The sequence below is a fragment of the Lontra canadensis genome, unplaced genomic scaffold (genome assembly GCF_010015895.1).
Source record: "Lontra canadensis isolate GAN:19392208 unplaced genomic scaffold, GSC_riverotter_1.0 scaffold25, whole genome shotgun sequence".
NCBI lineage: Eukaryota > Metazoa > Chordata > Mammalia > Carnivora > Mustelidae > Lontra > Lontra canadensis.
In genome coordinates, this window is record NW_022631019.1 from 14758884 (window position 1) to 14772032 (window position 13149).

The 13149-nt window shown below is 37.9% G+C and overlaps 1 protein-coding gene across 18 annotated transcripts in view; it reads right to left on the bottom strand.

The window, feature by feature from the left end:
* Positions 1–13149, bottom strand: part of EIF4G3 (eukaryotic translation initiation factor 4 gamma 3) — a 338175-nt gene that overhangs the window by 104483 nt on the left and 220543 nt on the right. For all 18 annotated transcript variants that reach the window (XM_032863666.1, XM_032863668.1, XM_032863667.1 and 15 more), the window contains one exon: positions 9572–10411. In XM_032863666.1, coding sequence (XP_032719557.1) covers positions 9572–10411 — 840 coding nt within the window. The remainder of the gene's footprint in view (positions 1–9571; positions 10412–13149) is intronic.

Below are 13149 nucleotides of genomic sequence, written 5' to 3' on the forward strand. Positions count from 1 at the left end.
TTCAATGGTACAGATTTTCCTGGTAAAATTCACTGTTCTAAGCATACCTCCTGCCTTCCAAATGACAGCAGAGGTCACCACTAGAGGTGTCTCGCCACTGGGAAGGTTAAAAGATATAATGGGCACAAAAGCCTCTAATCAAATTTACGCACACAGAAGGGACTATTGTGAAGGACTTTCCACCATTTCATGCTCATAATTTAATTAAGAACTTCTGAGATGGTATCATCTTATTAAGCTTCTCTTCTTTGGAATATAAATTCCTAAGGACAGTGATAATGACACCCATTTATTCTGTGTAATATTAGTACAGTTCAAAGGGAACATTTGGTCCCTTAATACTAGCTGAAAATAGAAATATTAATATTTAACATTTACCGAGTACTTATCACGTGTCAGACACTGTGCTAAGTGTTTTACATATATCACATTTTATGTTTACTAGAATTTTATGAAGTAAATAAAATTATCCTCTCAAAATTCTGGACAAGAAAAACTGTGAGGTTAAGAAACTGGCCCATGGTTACAGAGACAGGGGAAAGGCTAAGGTGCAGGAGTGTCTGACTGCTGTCTTGATCTTGGCCACTACACTTTATTGATAGTGTTGAGATTAACCAAATACACAAAAAGTAGTAAACAGATCCTCTGCATATATATTCAGAAGATTGCTCCTATAACTAAATATAACAAGAAGACCTTGTAGTAAAAAGTAGAAGTGTTGAGTTTGTTTTGAAGGGGAATGCCCCCCCAGTGCCACCCAACATCCTAAAGGGTTTCAGCAGAGATAAAAAACGAGTGGTAAAGTCAGGTCTGTATTTTAAAGAGATGACTGCCAGATGGAGAATTAATGTGAAGGGGGGCAAAACTGGACATGCCAGGGACATGAGAGGTCATAACGCAGTGAGAGCAGTAAAAGGGAGGAAACAAATTCAACAACCATATGAGGTAAAAATCAGAGAACCTTGTTAAATGATTATACGGGGAAGATGAGTAACTCAAAGAATAAGTCCATCAACACTGGCTTCAGGATTTTAGCTTATGTAAAGCCAGTGGCATTAACTGAGATAAAGGAATAGGTTTAGAGAACTAGGTGATTAGTTAGACAGTGGACATGTTAAATCTGAGATGGCTCTGGGATTTCCAAATGGAGATATTTGGCAGGCAACAGGAAACGGAAGATAGAAACTCAGAAACAGAGATGAGTATAGAGATAAAAATTTGGAGGTCATCTGCATATAACACTGGGAGCCATCTACCATCAGAGTAGATGAAATCAACCCTGAAGACTGTGTTGAATGGTGATAGAATGAGAGCACGACCCAAATATAACAGAATTGTTTTGAGTGATGGAATTGTTCTATATTTTGACTGTGGTAGTGATTACATGACTTAATGTGTCTGTCAAAATTCACAAAAATGAATGCTAAAGGGAGTGAATTTAACTACAAAGAAATAATATGCAATAACTCTTACTAAAGAAAAAAAAAAGCAGAGAGCAATGAGTAGTGTCACATTTGGTGAAAAGACCATACGACAGCATGCTCGGGGCAGAAAGCAGATGATGTTAGTTGAAAAGTAAACAGAGAAGGAGCAGAAATGATTCACTGTTCTTGGGAAGCCTGGATGAGACAAGGAAAAGCCGAATTTCAATGACAGCTAAATGGACATGTCAGACTGAGGGTGTGTTTTCACTAGGAGGTAGACTTCAGCAGATTTACAATGACAAAGAAGTCCATGGGAAGGCAGTGAATATATAGGAGACTGCAAGGAACAACTAAGAGACTCTGGGGAAAGTTTGGATGGAGTCAGGCTGGTAGTTCTAGCATAAGGTTAAAAAAGGCATACTTAGGGGCGCCTGGGTGGCTCAGTGGGTTAAAGCCTCTGCCTTCAGCTCAGGTCATGATCTCAGGGTCCTGGGATCAAGCCCCGCATCGCATCAGGCTCTCTGCTCAGCAGGGAGCCTGCTTCCTCCTCTCTTTCTGAGACCTGCCTCTCTGCCTACTTATGATCTCTGTCAAATACATAAATAAAATCTTAAAAAAAAAAGGCATACTTAATGCACTCAATATTCTACAAAGACACAAAGTCATCTGCTGAGGATGAGGAGGGTTGGGCTGAGTATAGAATTTCATAAAAGGCAAGTCATATAGGAATGGCTGGGCAGAGAGTATGAATTGGTAGATATATCTATATTCACAGTGGCAGGTATTGTCCAATAGTACTCTGCCTGCTGGAATTTAAGAATAGAGAAGATGGGGTAAAGCTAACTAACGTTTCTCAAAAGGAAAAGTTGGTAGGAAAACCACAGATTTTTATAAGAGGAGAGTTCAGATAATCATTCTCCTCCACCTCTGCTTAAATACTTGAAGACTACCGCTCTGTTCATGTGACTTAAACATAAAACCTGCTGCCTCTCCAACACTCCTTTCCCTGATTGTTTTTATGTCACTTAAAACATTCTAACACACGGGGCACTAGGCCGGCTCCATCGGTGTAGCATATGACTGGGTCTTAGGATTGGGGGTTCTAGTCCTACGTTGGATGTAGAGATCACTTAAAAATAAAATCTTAAAAAACAAACAAACAAAAAACCTTTCTAACATACTACAAGGGCAGAGATCTTTTGGATTCTTCAATTCTTGGAAACCTTGAGTGCCCGTAACGACTAACTCATAGGAGGCCCTCATTAACTATTTATATAGCTGAAACAGGTGGGCTTCTACATTTCTCTCTGAATATGCGTCACCAGCCCCTAAATTCTAAAACATTCAAAGAACTTTACAGCAATATGGAAAGTATATTAGAAAAAGTAACACAGGGGCGCCTGGGTGGCTCGGTGGGTTAAGCCGCTGCCTTCGGCTCAGGTCATGATCTCGGAGTCCTGGGATCGAGCCCCGCATCGGGCTCTCTGCTCAGCGGGGAGCCTGCTTCCTCCTCTCTCTCTGCCTGCCTCTCTGCCTGCTTGTGATCTCTCTGTCAAATAAATAAATAAATAAAATCTTTAAAAAAAAAAAGAAAAAAAGAAAAAGTAACAGAAATGTGAGGTAAAGGAAGGCTTGATTTGTAATTCTTCTTATGCCTCTGAGAAACCCAATTTACCATTGCATGGCTTATTTTTTGTATCAGCAAAATAGGAACAATTCTATCCCAGGAATAACTACTTAAGTCGTAAGATTAATGCCTGAGAAAAAGCTCTGTAAAAATTAAGAAAGTAACACAACTTTATTATGACTGCAGCAAAATTAGCAAGTACTACTAATACAGCAACAGTAAATAGAAAAAAGAAACATGTTGAAGAAATGTATTTTGGACCCCTTTTTGCACTAGTAGGTAAAATTTTCTTGTCAAAAGTATTAGAAGCAGTTCTCAAGACTACTGTGTGCAAGGTGGAGATCAGCACTGGGAGAAGAAAACACTTTTAGCAAGACAAGGTTTTCCTGTCGAGAGCTCTCTTGCCCAACAGAGAACAGCATTTCCCAAGCTGTCCGGATTACTCTGTATGGATGCAGGTAAGCACAATGGGTTTTTTTGTGAAAGTATATTAGTAAGTCTGGGGAAAAGTGGGCTGAATTCTGAACAAAGAATCCATGTCTACTCATTGAGATATATAGGACTATGTTTATTATTATCCAATGAATGAAACTTTTGAGACTCATGTTGCAAAGAAATGAACTACTATAAATAGTAGGAAAGTGTATATCATACACAGCTGAGAGATCGTACAGGGGCTCGCCACAAGGCTTGGCACTTGAGTCTGTTAGTACATTACACCATTTGGTGTCTGGGCTCATTCTGCAGCATATAAAAGAACTTGAGGGGCACCTGGGTGGCTCAGTTGGTTAAGTGTCTGCCTTCAGCTTCAGATTACTATCCGGGGGTCCCGGGATGGAGCCCTGCATTGGGCACTCTACTCACTGGAGAGTCCACTTCTCCCTCTGACCCCCAACCCCTGCTCATGCTCTCATTTCTTCTCTTTCAAATAAATAAATAAATAAATGAACTTGACCCAACCCCCGTATTTTCCAGAAAATGCTTAAGATTTCACTGTGAAGAGCAATAAGAAAGATAGGAATCACACGGCAGAAATGTACTTTTCAGGCAGCTTTGTTTCAACTATTTTTATAAATAAGGTGAGGAAAGTCAATCATTTTAATTTATTTATTCCTAAGGATCACTCAAACTCAAGCCTCTGAAAAAGGGAGCCTAAAGCCTTTGTTTTAAAAAGTGCTCTACTATTTTGATGGATAACAAGTAACCAGGAACATATAAGAAGTCCTGCACATAAGGCTTCAGAACATATTTTCTCAAAAGGAATATGAGAAACTAAATTATAAGGGTGTAGATTAAGGGAGGGATTATGCTGGCTTGTGGGACATCAAATCACAGGTGATCTGTTTTTAGCCAGAGGAACTAAATATTCCAGGGATGTTTCAAATATTTACATATTTACACCTTAGAAGGTGTAAGTTGAGCAAGGCAAGAATAAATTTTAGATTCCTAATTCTTTTTTTTTTTTAAGATTTTATTTATTTATTTGACAGAGATCACAAGTAGGCAGAGAGGCAGGCAGAGAGAGAGGAGGAAGCAGGCTCCCTGTCGAGCAGAGAGCCTGATGTGGGGCTCGATCCCAGGACCCCAGGATCATGACCCGAGCCGAAGGCAGAGGCTTTAACCCGCTGAGCCACCCAGGAGCCCCTAGATTCCTAATTCTTGCTGCTGACCATCAGATCATGGTTTTCACATGAGACTCGGGTTAGTCTACCCAAACTGAAAGGCTTTTGTTTTTTTTTGTGCTTATGTTTTCTTTCTCTTAAGGCACTGTGAATTATTCTCACAGGTGAAAATCAATCAAGGATTACTACTAAAATGTATTTTCCTGAGTTAAACTATGTTCGTTTTATGCTGAAGTGAATCAAAACCAAAAGAGAGAACAGCAATGTCACTGGCTGTATGGATCAGTATTTTATTAACACCCACAAAACACACAAAGGTACCTCCATTTGAGAAACACACCTCTCGTCTTGCAACCTACAGAATCTGGAAACCATCCCTCAACCTTAGCTGAGCTTCCAAGAACATAAGGGAAACTCCTGGAAGCCACATAAACAAGGTCTGTTGTTGCTACACTACCAGGGATATGGGACACTATGCCAGTCTCCAAAACCCAGGAGTTTACATTTTAACATCAATGTGGAGGTGAAAGATCTTGGATCCCAGTGAAGTGAGGACTTGGAATTGAGGTTCTCACAAAAAGCCCTGAGACTCCAGGGGCGTCTGGGTGGCTCAATGGGTTAAAACCTCTGCCTTCAGTTTGGGTCATGATTCCAGGGTCCTGGGATCAAGCCCCACATCGGGCTCAGCGGGGAGCCTGCTTCCTCTCTCTGCCTACTTGGGGTCTGTGTCTGTCAAATAAATAAATTGGAAAAAGAAAAAAAAAGAAAAAAAGCCCTGAGACTCCAAACAGAGTGATAGCCTCAGTGAAAATGTAGTTAAAACAATAAAAGAGAACAAAATAAACCAGTGAACCAACACAGAGTAAAGACAAGAAAGGATGCTAGGTTTCACCTAGGTGGAAAGGGACTATAGTCATCCGAAAAACAGTATCCACAGGGAATGCTTTCACATGTTGTTTGGAATATGAAAGGAGATTTAGGACATTGAACTCAGATTAAGGTCTAGCTAATGTTTTCCTCAAGACACGTGGTAAGTAAAGCAAACACAAACACGCTTTGGGATGACCTGCCCACAATGTACATCCAGGAAAGTTTTGCTGAAGAGGAGTTCATAAAACAATTATTTAAAATACACAAAGAAACAATGTACTATAAGTAAGATCCAGAAGACACAATAAGTTGAAAGATTAGAATCTCCCTCTGCCAAAGGAATGTCAAACAATATTTTTATATCAGAGATCATAAAAAAGCTAAACTCATTATTATTTTCAAAAGCGAAAAGCTCATGTCACATGGCATACACCTTACATTGTATTCAGGAAATTATATAAAAATGAATTTCTGGATGAGGAGTCGGGAATGTTTTCCCCAAGTTCTGAAACCCTTTTATTACCCAACAAGTACACAAAAACCATAATAAAACCCCTAAGACTTCAAGAAATGGACAATTAATATAGATTTCTGCACATTTAATTATTGAGGTGATCATATGAACTAAGTAATCAAAGGTCTGGCCAATCTCTCAGGCTTTTCAGTGAACATAAACACAATTATCATTTCACAGGGCTTGCTCTTCGACACCTAAGTATCCAGAATTGCTGCATTTTGTTCGTCAGAACTATGATCTAGAATAGTTTCAAGAAAACGTTTTCCAGCACAAGTTAAGAAAAAGGACTATATGCCTAACGTCTGATGTTACAGCCTTAAAGAAGTATCTCTATACCAACTACGAGGTAGTCTTTTTTTATGCATCACACCTGTCAAAAGCAAATGTGTTCTGAAGTGAGCTTTAAAGTGCTTTATCCTCAGGCAGATGCAGTGAGACCTATTCTCAAAAGTTAACAACAGGGGTGCCTGGTGGCTCGGTCTGGCTGAATGTCAGACTCTTGGTTTGGGCTAGGGTCATGGTTTTAGGGTCCTGGGATAGAGTCTGATTGGGCTCTGCACACAGGGCAGAGTCTGCTTGTCTCTCTCCCTCCCCTCCGCTCCTCTCCCCTCTCTTGGCTTTCTCTTTAAATTAATAAATATTTGTTTTTAAAGTCAACAAGAGGGGTGCCTGGGTGGCTCAGTGAGTTAAGCAGCTGCCTTCAGCTCAGGTCATGATCCTGGGTCCTGTGATCGAGCCCCACATTGGGTTCCCTACTCCGTGGGAAGCCTGCTTCTCCCCTGCCTGCATTCCCCCTGCTTGCGCTTGCTCTCTCCTCTCTCCCTTGCTGTGTGTCAAATAAATAAATAAAATCTTTTTAAAAATAAATAAATAAAAATAAAAGTCAACAACAGAAGACTTGATATCCAAACCAAATTGTTATGATTTAATCATCTCTCAAAGTAAACAAGATACTGAATGAGTAAGTGCAAATAAGACTATAGTCACTAGGAAGAGAACAACTTCAAATGGATAGATCTTCAAGAGTAATGATAATTTAAACACTTGTACAGAAATGAGAGGGCCGAGAATGTTTTTGGTAGCTTTATACTTTAAAAAATGCTCTTTACATGGGTTCTTCAGGTTCATTTACTTTGAATTCTGAAGAGTATAAAAAAATCAAAGGATATCACAGAACTTCTAGTTCTTTTAGTACATATAATACATTTATAGATTTAAAAAAATCATAAAACTAGAAAAGTGTCAGGACACTTTACTTCCCGACATCACCAACCTCTACCCTCACCCCTAAATCATGCAAAAGACAGTTCATTCTTTTCTAGCTATCTTCTGGTTGCTGCTGAAGTATCTACATTCTCTCACTAAGCTGCTAGTGACATATATTACTAATTCCCAGAGGACTAGCATTTCCAAAAAAAAGGGAACCATGATATGAAAATTACTTGCCCTAAAATCTGTCTGTCCATCTATCCCTGGGCACAGACTTGCAAACATCAGGCCACCTAACTGACATACTACTTAAAAACACAATGGCAGGAATGAGCATAAGTAGGAGTTTGGTGTGGGCTTGTTCTTTACTTATTTCAGGATTCAGGTATGGTTTGTATCTCTGACTTGTATTCCCTATGATTATTTTGTTTTTCTTTCTGTTCCTTGTTTTTTTTTTTTTTTTAAACATTTGTCTTCAATAGCTTCTCCTAATTTTGGAACTACTACATCACTAGCTGTTGGATGACAACTCACAGGTAAGTATGTGAAAGGAGACAACGAAGGGTTCAAACTACTCTTCTCCAACACAGGGCCTTCACCTGTAGCCACATGCAAACTGTTTTTTCATAAAGCCCCAGGTCATCAACCCACCAAGAAAGAAGGTTCCTGAAACAGTGATGACACTGTGAATTCTGATCCGTTGGAGGACAATCTCTTGAGAAAACAGGTGATTTACAAACTTTATGATAAATTACTGGCTTTCTCTACCACCTTGCAATGTTGCACTATGTTGAACTAGATGTCCTTCTGTTCCAAGGAACCAGACAACCTCCCTAAGAAATTCAGGAGGAAACTGCCTCAAAAACTGAGCTGTATGGGAAAGCTGTATCTTAAAACTAGGGATCAGGTTTTTGATTTCCTAAGTTTCCCTATTGATAAAAAGACAATTAGCACCCAGGATGTTGATGACTAAAACCTCCCCACCCAGTGCATTTCTGGGACAACTGCTGAGGGAGCATACAATTTTCTAATTGTATAATTCCACCTGGGAGGTATACAGAGGGTAAATTATACTGCATGGGGCACTACTACACCAGATGGGCTAGCTGACTTATTAAAAGCCATATGGACTAATGACTCAAGTTGATAAGCCTCAGATAATTTTTTATTAAAATTATAAAAATTCAGGGGCATCTCGGTGGCTCAGGTGGTTAAGCATCTGACTCTTGATTTCTGCTCAGGTCATGATCTCAGGGTTGGGAGATCAAGTCTCTAAGCTGGGCTCTGTGCTGGGTGTGGAGGTTAAGATTCTCTACCTCTCCCTCTGTCCTTCCCCCACACACCCCCAGTCACCTGCACTCCCCTCTCCCTCCCACCTCTTTGCCTCTCTTAAAAAAAAGAGACAGCACCTGATTAGCTCAGTTGGTTAAGTGTTTGCCTTTAGCTCAGGTCATGATCCCAGGGTCCTGGAATGCAGTCCCATGTCAGGCTCCCTGCTCAGCAGGGAGTCTGCTTCTCCCTCTCCCTCTGCCCCTCCCGCCAGTTCCCCCTAGCTCATACACACTCTCTCATGTTTGCTCTCAAATAAATAAAATCTTAAAAAAAAAAAAAAAAGACAAAAGTCCAATAATTCCTAAGTTCCTAAGATCCTAGGTGATGCTACATTAAATAAATAATTTTGAACTGGGAAGAATATAATACTTTGAAAATATTAATGATAAAATTAGTATTTCAGGAAAAAATGAAACCTCTAAAGGAAAAAATGAAGAGCATTAAATTTCTCTTTGAATCAGAGAGGGCACTTTCATTTTTCAGAACTAGTTATAAACTTCGATGTTGTCACTGCTATTTTTCTAAATCCCAAATCAACTAAGCGATGAATTCCTTTATGTTTAGGATTGATGGGGTTCTAAAATTTTGAGAAGATAGGATTAAAGACTATAGAGTATGCTTGTTTTCATTGGTTTCCAGCCCCAAAGCTACTAAATTAACCACTGAGGAACTGATTCATATGAACAAGGCAAAAAAATAAAAATAAAAACAAAAAACACATGTACAGTGACATATACCTTGGAGGCATTTTGTATATTTGAAATTTCATTTGCATTTTTAGACAATGGAGTAACTCTTTTGCAGGCTGCACTAAAACATAAACACACCATTGAAGAAATCAGACTACGAATGTCAGCATTCATTTGATGTTTCTGGAAGTCAAGGAAAGTAGCCAATTAAAAAATAACTCAAACACTGCTTCTTTTTCATGTTCAGCAAGCATACAATAATTAATGGCACAGTAGCTTACCTGGGCTGGGGCTCTTTCTTGAACTTAGGCTCTGAGCATCCATAATCTCTTCTGTTTGCCCGTCTGCTTCTACCTCTATTTTGTTCTGAATCTCTTTTGCATCTTCACTAAGGCAAGTTCTTATGCTCTCGTCCTCTTCTAAGACCCTCTGGACTGTGGTGGGAACACCAGCAGTACTAACATTAGAGGCAGCAGCAGGAACAATGGCTGGTGTGGGAGGAGGAGGAGCTGGAGGAGTTGGAGGAGATGGAGAAAAGGAAGGAACTGTGGAAGGGGTAATGGGAGCCGGGACACACTCCACTTTCATTTCTTCTGGGGCATTTTCCAGAATCTCCAATTCAAGAGTCAATGGCAACACCTCCTGTTTTACTATTTCCACAATGCTCTCTGTGGCTGGTAATGGTTCACTAACTCCATTCATTTCATTAATTAGATTAGTACTAGCAATCAGTGGAATATCATTAGGTGCTACACTACAAGATTTCTTGCATATATCATCATCAATTACATCTGTTGGTGATGGATCTGATGTCTCTGTGCAAGATACAGGGCTGGGTACAGGAATTGTGTCTTCTTTTGAGGAAGAGAGTTCACACCTGTCATCTACAGCAGTGGCAAATATTGGCTGGCTACTAAGAGCAGCAGAGGTGGGGGAAGCAATTGTACTTCGAGCAAGTGGAGAAACAGTGGTAGGTGATGGAGGCAGAGGAAGCTCTGGCATGGATTCTACTGCAGTTGTCTCTGATGTCTGGCCTGCTTGTTCTTTCTTCTCTCCACTAAAGACTAGCCTAAGGACTGGGGAAGGAGACTTTAACACTGGATCGGGTTTTGGCTTCTCTTCTGGGGAAGAAAAAACAAAAGAGTTTAAGAATAATCTTAGATCAGAGATTATATTGTATTATTTCGGGTTAGTTTTTTTAATCTCTTACCCAAAATCACGGTCAACACAAGACACACCAAATTATTAGACTTACTCTGCCACTCTAAAAACACTGTCATATTTTCTGGTTATACCTAGTGTTACTTGGTCACCAATAAATTTAAAGTTTATTTTGGAGTAAAAGAAGGAATCAACAATTAACCAAATCATTAACTCACGAATACAACAGAAAAGTTAATCAAAACTGAAGCTAAACCATCCAGAAATGGGAGTAGGGCTTTATCTTGCTCCCTATAGAATTTTTTTCTACCAAGGATACACTACAGTGGCAGAACAGATCAAGAACAAATAAGAACAGATTAAATTATTGTATTGTATTTTTATTTTATATATTTCTGCATTTAGGAGAATTTTTGTAAAAAATATGTATTACGTGTATAAAAAACTGTTTTAAGAGAAGCTATCATGGTGTCATTATCAGTACAATTTATTATCTGTGAAATCAAGTCCCTGAAAATAAAAATTCATTTACAAATTAAGTTAACTTCCATTTTTCAAAAGAGGCAGCATGTATATAACCAGAAATAATGTGAAAATATAAAAATGAAAATTTACTTTGTAAAAAAAATTTTTCAGGGAGAAACTGAAGTTCATATTCAGATAATCAAGTCCAATTAAGAAACATAATATATATATCTGAAATACTTGAGAATACATAAAATGTGTATCTGTGTATAGATGAAAAAGAAAAGAAGAGAGAAACTGATGATCACATAAAGGTATACCAGAAACATGTAAGAAACTGTAATTCATGAAAATTTCCATATTCTAAAATTCTAGGTAAACTGATATGTGAATCATTCCAGAGTCGATGAAGCCAAAGGAGATTTAGACTGGTTTCCAGCCTGATCCTTCTGTAGCATGATAATTAGACTCCACTGGAAAAACAGATATTCATAAGTATGTTCAACAAACAACAAAAATTTTAAGCACTACTAAAAGAAAAATTTAAACTGAAAGGGACTTTACTTTCTCTGCCAATCTTTATGCATCAGTGAAAACAAGTCTTTACAATAAATTATTGTAGTGAAGTTTGTCATAGAAAATGTGCTCTGTTAATCAGAAAAACAAATGGTAAATATTATCATTAAGTTGTTAAAGGATAATTCATCCTTTAATTATCATTTATCATTCATCATTCATCATTCATTAACCACTTTTGCTGGCCTTAAAATTCATTTTAATTTATGGGTGTAGTATCCAGTGCTTCTTAAATTGAACTCTACCTGTTCACTGTACAGAAGAAATAGGATCATTAGGCTCTCATTGTCAAATCCCTCAGACTAAGTTGTCAAGGCAAAAGACAAAAATATTTCAAAGCAATCTATCTATTACATGTATTATATATATGTAAGAAATATAAGTACACATTTATTAAAATATCGCTCGCAAAAATTATTTCCAATTCACTGGAGTAACTGCTACAAGGGTCACCCAGATTATATGAAAGCACTGTGAAAGCACATCAGAGTAACACCTTTTTTAAACACTGAATGAAGCAGTAAATAGTAAAAGAAGTAACAGTAAAATAAAATAAAATAAAATAAAATAAAATAAAAGCAGTAGATAGTAAAAAGTAATTCTCAATCTAGTAAGTTTGTCAATTCTATTATTAATTTTGAAAAATAAAATTTTCAATACCAAAACAAAAGCAGACCGAGACTGAAATTTCTATATAATCTTGAGAAAAATCTAACATGAAGAAAAAAAAAAACCTATTTTGAGAGGTCCTCATTCTGAAATAAAGCTCCTTTAATTCATTCAATTTTTAATACAGAAAGTTGAAAAGTATATATAGTAAATCTAAACAAAGAACACTGATTTTATCTGAAAAGTTTTATTATTAAGAGTATGCTTTGCAAAAAAAAGGAGTATGCTTTGCATGAAATAAGTCAATCAGAGAAAGACAATTATCATATGACCTCCCTGATATGAGGAATTTGAGAGACGGAGTGGGGGGTTTGGAGGGTATGGAAGGAAAAAATGAAACAACATGGGATCGGGAGGGAGACAAACCGAAGAGACTCTTAGAATCTTACAAAACAGATTAAGGGTTGCTGGGGGGAGAAGGGGTGTGAAGAGGGTGGTTGGGTTATGGACATTGGGGAGGGTATGTGCTATGGTGAGTGCTGTGAAGTGTATAAGCCTGATGATTCACAGACCTATACCCCTGGGGCAAATAATTTTATTATATGTTAATAAAAATAATTAATAAAAAAAGTATTGCAAAGTCATGATAGTTTGAAATCTAATATACTGCATTACAAATATTTCTACCATTTGGCCATCTTCAAGAAATTGTAGGAATTTCATCTTTAAGAATTTTTTAAATTCTTAAATCATGCAAGAAGGAGCAAAGATAGAGGTCTGGAAGATTTAAGGCTATTTATATTAACAGTGTATAAGCAACAAAATGAGAGAGAAATAGACTAAACGTCGAACATGAAAGATTTATTAAAGAAACAACAGTGTAGGCCATATAATGGTATAATACGAAATCATTTAAATAGGCTCTTAGAAGAGTAGTGATATGGAAAGTTGTTTATGATAAAAGATATGTTTTTTTAAAAAGCAGGGCACAAAACTGTATGAGAACATAAACCTAATTTGGGAACTTAAAAAAATGTATGCTACTAAC